The sequence below is a fragment of the Anarrhichthys ocellatus genome, unplaced genomic scaffold (assembly GCF_004355925.1).
Source record: "Anarrhichthys ocellatus isolate YVR2014 unplaced genomic scaffold, GSC_Weel_1.0 scaffold42, whole genome shotgun sequence".
In the NCBI taxonomy this organism is placed as follows: Eukaryota; Metazoa; Chordata; class Actinopteri; order Perciformes; family Anarhichadidae; genus Anarrhichthys; species Anarrhichthys ocellatus.
This window is the reverse complement of record NW_022280072.1, coordinates 218,452-228,158: the sequence shown is the minus strand read 5'-3', so window position 1 is coordinate 228,158 and position 9,707 is coordinate 218,452. Positions and strand designations below refer to the sequence as shown.

The window sequence follows — 9,707 nt, the reverse complement described above, 5'->3', positions numbered from 1 at the left end:
CGCCTCTCTTCCTGCCTTAATACCACGGAGCCTCAATTCGGCCCCCTTGATGCACACTTAGCCGCGCTTGACCGTACCTCGCGGGTGGAAATGCAGTTTTCGCACACAGAAAAAAAGAACCCACGAAAAGAGTATGTGCATCCGTACCATGTGACATCCACAGGGTATTAAAGTTCCAAGGCAGATGATTATGCGCGCTGGATGATATGTGTAATTTTGGTGCACTTCAGAGTGTGGAAAATTGCCATCCCCAAAGTCATAGCTGGCTTGTCGCTCTACGCATTTCAGTTTTCCAGATCTTTAATGTCCTCTCAGTTCCGTCTTAGGTCTGTAATTTGCCACTCTCAATATCCCGTAGTCCTACCACCTGCATGCCACTGGGAATTATGTTCTCTGCAAATGATCAAAAATTTCAATTTAAATATTATTCAACGTGACAAGTAGTAAGCGGGCATGTAAACAGCTCAGATAATAGAAAAACAGGACAAACCAGGCCCGCTGCAAAAAGTAGTTTTTCCTGCTGATTGATCGAACAGGACATCGCTTCCTGTAAATGAGTAACCCGATATGTATCCTCATACCTTTTGTATTCAATCAAAGGTGCCTTTGATGTGTTTTTGAGGAGTCACAGCACCTGTGTAACAAACAGATCCCTATCATAATGTGTCATCTGTCACTCCCCCGTCTCATGCATAGCTCTCTTATTATTCACCTATTACACTGGTTCATTTCTACATAATCGTGCCTGATAAATTAACAGGTCTCCCAATGCTGTCAGCTGCATGAATTATCATTAACACGAGGAGTGAAATGTCAACGGGGGTGCGTGTGGAGTGTGTCCCACGATTTCACGAGGCTAACAAGAGCATCGATATAAAAGAGATGAAGAGGATTTTGGGTTTTTGAGTGTCCGCAAAGAGACTCTCATCTGTTTTTCAAGTCTGACGAGGTTAAAGCTGCTCCATACCCCCCGATCCATACAGCCGGTGACTAAGCCTGCATCAAGACGCTCATGCAGGAAAATATCACGCTGTCTCACAGCCTGTGTGTGTGTGTGTGTGTGTTTCATGTTGGTACAGAAAGAAAAATGTGCCTTGATTCTTTCCGTTGGCTTTATGATTCATTTTATTGCCCACAACTTGACTATGAGCTCTTAACGATACAGCGTCAGATGCCTGGGAACAAGCCCAACTATCCCCTGATGACTTAATGAAAGGGGAAGCTCAGTTTTTAATTACTTCCATTTTTTTTTTTTTTCTTTTTTTTTTTACTGTATTTTGTCGTATTTTTGTTGTGCTCCTTTTGGGCTGCCATTTTTTTTATCATCAGTCTTGTTTAATTGAATAAACATTTAGTCTAAAAAATGTCAGAAAACAGTGAAAATCAAACATCCCAGAGCCCGAAGGAGACACCTTCAGATTGCCTGTTATGAGCGGCGCTGAAACGATTTGCCCACGATTTAAATAATCGATAAATCGTTTGTCAAGGAGCTATAAGAGTCGACAGCCACGCTAGCAGCTCTCCGCGGCTGTACTTTGGCACAGCAGTGCTAAATGCTAACATCAGCATGCTAACATGCTCGCAAAGGCAACGTTAACGTGACGATGGACAGCAGGTAAAGTTTACCACGTTGACCATCTTAGCTCAGCGTGGTTGCACGCTACCATTTGCTAATTAGCACGAAACACAAGCTACAGCTGAGGCAGATGGGAATGTCATTCTTTCTGTGTATATTTACATAATTATGTATATGTAGACGTGTATATTTTCCCCTCTTTCTAATATATTTATCTGATACCTGGAGTGGATTGGTGCCAAACCAAATGTAGTTGTGTTTAACAATAAAGCATCTTATCCACAAACTGTTTCCACCCCACCCCACTACATTTGTTGAGCTTTAAATTGTTCAGCTGCCGGTGACACCAAAGACCTTTATGGTCGTGGCCTCTTTCAAAGACGGGTGAACACGCTGCTCAGCCATCATGTCAGGACTATCATCCTAAATGATGAGTCACACGGCCGGTCTTTATTCCCACTATGGTCGACTCGGTAAATATAGCCCAATGAGGCTCTCGCAAAGCTGGGAGTGGCTTTGTGTTGAGAGTACCATTTAAAGATGACACCGTGGATTGTCATCACGTGCATCGTGTTATTCACTCCCGGGTGCCTTTTAATTACAGCACGTGGCCATCCACGGGAGATAGACGGTGACTTATCACTGCAGGCCTCTTGAGCCCTGAAACAGCAACGAGTGGCTCCGGAGTGAGGGCCCTCACAGGATACCCATCATCCTATATCAATGTACAGCACTTAATCGCTTCTATATCAGTGAACAGCACTTCAGCTCTCGGGTCAGACAGTTCGTTTATGAGATGTTAGCTTCATTAGGGATGCCTGGCGGAGGCAGCTTGTGACAGTTCTTGATGGAAACAGCTGAGAGGAAAAGATGAATATAGTGATTCATTTCCTTGTCCCAAAAAAAAAATGCACTCAGTACACAAAAACTAAATCTGGATGTGCCGCACACTAAAGCAGCTTTGTTCCTCAATCCCAGAATCTTCTTGGAAGTCCTGCAACGCTCTCGTTTTAGCTACACGACTGAACTCGAGCTGAGCGAAACAAGAGCACGCGTGTGGAAGTGTGGAAAGCACATGGTCATTTTCCACTCTGCCTTTCAACGAGAGTGGCATCGAGCAGAGAGAGAATGGAGTGGCGCTTGGTTTCAACATCCCGTATCATGAATCTGGATTAAAGAACTGGTGGTTTTGACAGGCCCGTTTCATCTCCTCCGTCTGAAGTGTTACTCACGTCTCCAGGCCCCTCGAGGGCTGACTGATGAGTGTGTTTGTGTGTGTGTGTGTGTGTGTGCGCGCGCAGCTGGGGTGAGCAGGGTTTGATGAAAGAGACAGACAGACTGGAAAGTCGAGAACAGAGCAGGATGTGCAAGGTGTTGAGAAGTAGTTCTTTCTTTGTTTTGTTTTTTTATGAATGGATACTGTGCTAAGTCACGGCCTGCAAGTCTACACAGCACGTGCTATCAATGGAAAAGGATACGGTCATGAAACATGCCGTTATTCGTCTTCACTGATTACAGAGGCGCATTTGCTACCCTGGAAAATAAACTCCTTGGATTCGTCCCGTTTTGAAGTGAGAAGTAAGACCTTAATTAATGCATATAATGCGGCTTTAAGAAAAGATAAGCAGCAGTCACGAGAGCATTTCTGTATAAAGTCCGATACTTCACAATGTGCTCGCACTTGTTAAAAGGCCCTCAAGAGTTTCGACATTCAGAATCAACCGGTTGCGGTTTTAAGCGAACGGCCTCAAGTCGGCGCCTCCTGGAGTCTGGGCTGAAACCTGTGGTTATGAAACAAGAGAGAGGCCCCGGCCGGCTTTCCACACTACCGGCAGCGGAGTACTTCTCCTGGCTTGGCAGCTCATTTAAATCAAGGCGGCGACAGAGTTCCAAATAACTCCCTAACCACAAGCAACGTTTAAAAGTGACTAAGCTTTCACCAGAGATACAGCAGAGCATTCAGAAAGAGGATGCTTCTTTTAAAAAGGAGTTGCCCCGAAATCACTTCCAGCTGTAGTTATGTGACAAATACAGTGCGACTTCCTTCCCCGAAACTGTGGTTAGAGAAGTACAATAGAAATTGGATTACCTGAAATGCTCTGGTGCAAAAGAAATATATAGCGGGTATCTGCTGCCCCCAAGTGGCAGAGACATTCACTACATAGCGAACAAACTGGCACAGAAGTTCCTCATAATTTGCGTTTACTTTCCATGGCAAGTCTGCTTAATGAGAAGAGCTTCCTGAAGAGAGCGCGTGTGTGTCTGCTATAAGTCATGCTGATTAGCTTTACTTTCGTGCCACATGTTCTGAATTATACAATTCTCTGGCAGTCAGTTGTCTTTGTGCATCAGTAGTACATATGATCATCATTAAGCAGCAGGAGAGGGACAGATTTAAAGAAAACACCACAATCTCCACCAGCAGGTATTTCCAAATAAATTTATTTTGTAATTCATCCACTGTACAAAGCAAGCATGGACTCTTCTGGACACTGACGTGACAGAGCTGGAAACAGATGGACCATTAATTTCCATCAAAGAAACAGAAAAGATTACCTAGAGGAGGGGGGGGAAAGAGACACAGTGACTCAGGGTAATTTGGCGTCAATATTTCCATTTTCGACTCCATTAACAACTGAGCACATGCGTCACTACGCTGTCGGGTTAAACTAATTAACAGGACACGTCTGTGATGATCAGCCGAGATGTCGTACCACAGGTCTACTCCAGAGCCTTGACCATGGCCTCGTTGGCCTCTATGCTGATCTGAACCGCCGCCCTCGCCGCCTCGTCAGACAGGCCTGCCATGTCGGACTGGGCCTTCTCCAGGTTGGCCCTGGCAGCCTAAAAATAGAAAGTGTCACAATGAGAATCATAACAGGAAAGCAAATGACAAAGCCTACAATTCTGATATAGTTTTGTTGCCCTGTTCTGACTGCCAGCTCCGGTTCTTTTTTTAGTTGTTTCCCTCCATAGCAGACGCTATGGAGGGAAACAACAGTTCGTGGACAGACGGCAAAATAAATCATCTGCTGGCACTTTTACTTTCTGCAATGTTTAACAGGCTACTGCTTCCTCGTTGGAAAGCCGCGTCACTACGTAGTTACTGACACCTACATCGTGACCACAGCAACCCATGCAGACAGATCAGTGAAGTCTGCAATCACTTGCAAATAACAAAGCGGACAGTCCCGTCCTAAAGATCTGATTTGAGAAACAAAAGGGATTTTCCTGCAGTCCAAACGTAGCCACGAACCAGCCTGCAAAGCTCATCCTGTAAACCTTTTTTATGTGATGTGAAAGTCAGAAAAGCGAGGCCGAGTGACGACGAGTCAAAAGTGGGGACGAAGACGAGCAGAGAAGATCCCCACTGCCTCTTTGCTATGAAAGCTCCATTTGTCACGGTAGTGATTAGAGACGAGAAATGCCAAACATAGCTGGGAGTTAAAGGTCTCCCAGTGGGGATTTGACACATCTGCTATAACTCAACAGTGACTGACCTTTCCCTCCTTATTAACAGCGTGGGCCCATGTGCATTCTCACCGCAGAGCAGAGGACAACGAGGAAGAAATAACTAATTTACTGCTACAGAGTCAACTTGACAGTGACACTGGCACTGCCCGAGGTCAAAGAGAGACGGCTCATAATAAAGCAGCCCGGCATTAACAAGACTGACATTTAAACAAGGGCTCAACATCGAGGGTCCAACCGCAGCGGCCATCAGACGGATAATCATTGGCTGGGAGGTGCTCATCAACAGAAAGGATCAAAATGAGAGGAACTCATGCAGGCCTCAACAAATCGGATGTGGACATCAATCACACAAATGTCAGTCAACTAGAAGATCCATGAAGAATTGACTGTAACCCTGCTCGATGCAACACAGCTGCAATTATTGCTCTGTACAGTTTGTGACAAAAATGTACTTTAAATGATCTTTGAAGGGAAGATACTATCATTTCTTTAAACTGATAACAAATGATACGAAGCCAAACCCTGCTGGTGTAAACGTGACACGCCATCATAATAATATCAAAAGGAGAAATTAATCTTTTTATCCGCAGTGAAATCAAAGTTCAGAGCTGACGGCAGAACAGAGCTTACAGGCTAACGGGTACAAAGACAATGGCTGCTGGATCACCGGTGGCTTTGTGAAGCGACGGTTAGAAGCAATTTAAAGTCTATTTTTAAATAGACAAAAACCACCAGCCTCTAAAACACAATGAATCAAAAAGGTCTACATTTCAAATGCAATAGAACAAAAAGGAAATCAAAAGTTTAATTGGGTTTCTCAAAATGCGATTAAAAAGGACATATTATACTGAAATATCGATCCTTTGCATTTATGGCTACTGCCTCATTCAAAATATGTAGTACTGGATCATCATAGCCCATTAAACAGAGGTCAATGCCATCACCATGTGTTCAAATGATTAAGGTAAATACAGGGTTGCACAAAATAAAACCTGTGTGCTTATGCTTTCTCATTTGGATTAATTTTACCGCCGTTTGTTTTATCGTCTTCTCTCCTACTTTTCTGGATTGATTTTTCATTGTGATGTTCTCGTACATGATGGAGCCTGTCACTATATTTAGCTGCTCCATTTGGATGACTACTCAAGGCCGACCTGGCATCAGCTTGTGTCTGCCGAAACTGAATATATGGTTTCCATTTTCAATCCCCTTATAATTTGAGTAGTTAAAGATACCATGCAGTCATATGTCAGCTTAATAATAAAAGGTGACATAAAGAATACAAGTTTTATTACAGTTACCAAACATCATTTTTTGTAGTTTGTGTATTATCTGATACTTTACAGTATTTGAATCTATTTTGATTGAGGAAGTCACTGGTTGCTTTCTTATCTGGACCCGTGTGCTCATTCCCACCACAGATCTTTTGGCTCTTCAGCGATGAAGTCTTGGATTGTGAATCCCTCAAGTGATGCCAACATCAGCTTGTCTATCCTCTCTGCTATCAGAGACGACCTCCAGTCTGTCTTGATTCTGCTTAGTCAGCTGAATCTCCTCTCACATACAGCTGAAGTGACTGGGTTGCATGTTTTGCCATTTAGTGCCACTGGGAACCATTACTGTTGAGCCCCTTGACTACTTCCCTTACACTGAAGTGACTTACCTTAAGGTGGCTTAAAGTAAGTCACTCGAGGTCTTACCCTCTCATGTTTAAACGAAGCAAAGCACCATACTTAATATAACTTCATGGATATAAGGCTGCATGGGAACTTGTGCTTCTCCCCCAAATCTACAAGTCAAACTTTTTATCATGACCCTCTGTCAAACCTTTCATTACATGCACATTGTCTCAGCTCTATAAGCTCCTCCTGTGTGTGGATGAATGTAGGAGACACACTCAGTAGTGCAGATCATGTTGAAGTATATGGACAACAATATCCAACATGGATAAATGTATTTCATTTTGAAAGAGCAAAAATGTAGATATATTAAAAGTCAACTGTGTTGGTTTACACCAACTTAAAAAATATATAAGACAGATTCTTATGTTGGTCATTCTGACCAACATTAGCGCAGAGGCCGATCTAGTTTGCATGCAAGTGTGGAGTGATGTTGACATTATACTCACAGCGATGTCCAGCTGGTCCAAAGGAGCAGCCTCCTCAACTAGCAGTTGCACTGAAGAATCAGCGTTGACTGTTACTGACCCACTGCTCACTGCGTACACACACACAACAGTGTAACTAGACATGCCAACATACAGTCATCTTCACTGTGTTTTATAACCAATGATGCAATGTGCATTATAGAGCCAGGATCCCCTGCCTCACTCTCAGGCTTCTGTTACACAGTGAACTCTCTCATTGAGGGTTTGTTCATCTACTGTGTAATTGCTTTACATTCTATGTTTCATCGACATCTACTGTTGAATTTGTTTGGGAAAAAATGGCGGAACTCAGAAATTAGCTTAGCTTAGCAGACGGAATGAATAATGCATGCATCATGTTTCAGCTTTTCAGAAAGATCAATAACAAAACACTTAAATCAAAATGTGGGGGGCTAGACAGAAAGTGGGGCAGAATTTTGGTGATCTCTAGACTGACATCACGAAGATCTTTCATGACTAGTCGGAGCAGGTATTAGACATTTGAATATGTTGAGCCGAGAGGCACATTGGATAGAAGAAAAGAGATCAACATAGTAACTACTGTAAGAGCATGTTATAGATGGTGATCTGATATGTTAGTTTATTTTTAAAATAATGTGTAACAACGCATTATGGGCTATTGTTTGCCTACACATAGATGCCACTGTTTGGAGGCATTGAAGGAATACATGTTTCATTTTACCAGCAGGAAAATTAGGTTTAGGCCCTTCACGTAAACTGACCTTAGTCGTTCATATTTGTTTTAGGAAAGTAAAATCTCACCAAAGAATTTAGCAGCAGAGCCGTCGTCACCAAAGACCGTTACAACACCAGGCCGGAGCACCTGGAGGGTGGGCACGTGGGCGGGGAGGATACCGAACGCACCGGTGAGTGTGGGCACGTCTACCTGTTTCACACTGGCCCCATTGAAAAACACCTGGAGAGTGGAGACAGAAGATGGAGAGATGCATTCACTGACTTATGGACCGACCTGCAAACAGTTTGACATTAAGAAATAGTGACAGATCACAGATACAGCTGCCAAAATGTAGAATTTACAACAGAGCGGCATCAATGATACAACCCACTCGCTGTCACCTTTCAATTTACGTTTTATGCAAAGTAATACACACAATTTTGGTGGTAATGTTTTTTGTTTTTTTTACTGGATCAAATACATCAGGTCTGCAGCAGAATGTGAAGTAGACCTGCAGCACTGTGTGGAAGAGGAGATCTAAGTTAGAGGAACACTGGGCTGAATTTAGTACAGAGACATGAACCTCAAGGTTAGTGAGCATTAAACGCAATGTTGCTAAGTGTCCGTTTCACAATTGAGTAATTCTTAAACTAACACACATTTTAAAACATTTACATACATGATGTACTCAGTTATCCATCTGGAAAAGAGTGATATTGTTTCGCAAAGTATTCTTTGCCTCACTGCTGGTCAAAGACAGTGAATGACAGCTAGCTTGAACTTCGTTAGCTAACGTTAGCTGAGCTAAATCTTTAACTGACTGTCTGCACGCGTGCATGAAATATAATACTACAACTAGCAATGACTACAACACCGCATGTTAGTACAACACCTCCAAATGACCCGGAGGCATGTTTTTGTTTTTGCATTTCAACGAGAAACAACAGTTAGCCGTCTAGCTAGCTAGGCCCCACAGAAGCCTCGCCATTAGCGTTAACGTCAAAGCTAGTTTACCTGTGTCGGGGAGGCGAATGTGAAGGACATCTGCGGGGCACCGGACACGGCCTCGGCGTAGGAGCGAGCGTGCCTCAGCACGGGGAGGGAACGGCGGAGAAATCTTGCTGCCATCATGTCTGAAAATCAGATTTTTATTCAAGTTCAAGCGAATGACAGAGATCCTCAAAGCCCCTTTGCGTGAAGGCAGTCGGTGTGCGCTCGGTAGGACAAGGACGTTGGAAACCTACCCATAAAGCTTTACGGTGGCGCAGAGGATGCTGGGTAGTGTAGTCTTTTGAAAAACAACAGACGTTTTGAGAGATGAACGCGGTTGAGCTTGGTTATTAGTTGCAAAGGATGCAGGGTAGTGTAGTCTTTTGAAAAAAACAAAAACACTGATCCCTGTCAGTGTTTTATTATTATATATGGATATTAAATATGGATATTTTTGGATCATTCCTGCTGCAGATGTTTAAGGTGGAGCTCGTTTTAACTTATTTATACACTGTTGTTAATTTTGGGTAGTTAGGAAGGGTTTGAAATGTTTTTATAATGTTTAAAGTAACTAACTAAAGCTGCCAGACAAATGTAGTGGAGTAACAAGTACAATATTTCCCTCTGAGATGTAGTGGAGTGGAAGTACAAAGTTGAATAAAATGGAAATATCTAAGTAAAGTACCTTGAATGTGTACTTAAGTACAGTACTTAAGCAAATATACTTAGTTATATTCCACCACTGATCATAACATTTACTCTTATCACTCGCAGCTTATCAAAACCATACAATTTACTGCTTTTTATAAAGAGGTGGAGTAATA

At 42.9% G+C, this 9,707-nt stretch overlaps 1 protein-coding gene across 2 annotated transcripts; it reads right to left on the bottom strand.

Annotated features, from left to right (window-relative positions):
• Positions 1-3,999: 3,999 nt before the first annotated feature.
• On the bottom strand, positions 4,000-9,158 carry atp5f1d (ATP synthase F1 subunit delta). 2 transcript variants are annotated; one of them, XM_031868539.1, is made up of 5 exons: positions 8,908-9,158; positions 7,980-8,133; positions 7,179-7,267; positions 4,291-4,420; positions 4,000-4,132 (listed from the first exon to the last, which is right to left on the bottom strand). In XM_031868539.1, exons 1-4 carry the CDS (start codon positions 9,022-9,024, stop codon positions 4,298-4,300), a joined length of 483 nt encoding a protein of 160 aa, XP_031724399.1. In that variant the 5' UTR covers positions 9,025-9,158; the 3' UTR covers positions 4,000-4,132; positions 4,291-4,297. The 2 variants fall into 2 exon arrangements, with proteins under 2 accessions (XP_031724399.1, XP_031724398.1); XM_031868538.1 differs by having other exon boundaries at positions 4,000-4,420; positions 8,908-9,157.
• Positions 9,159-9,707: the final 549 nt, after the last annotated feature.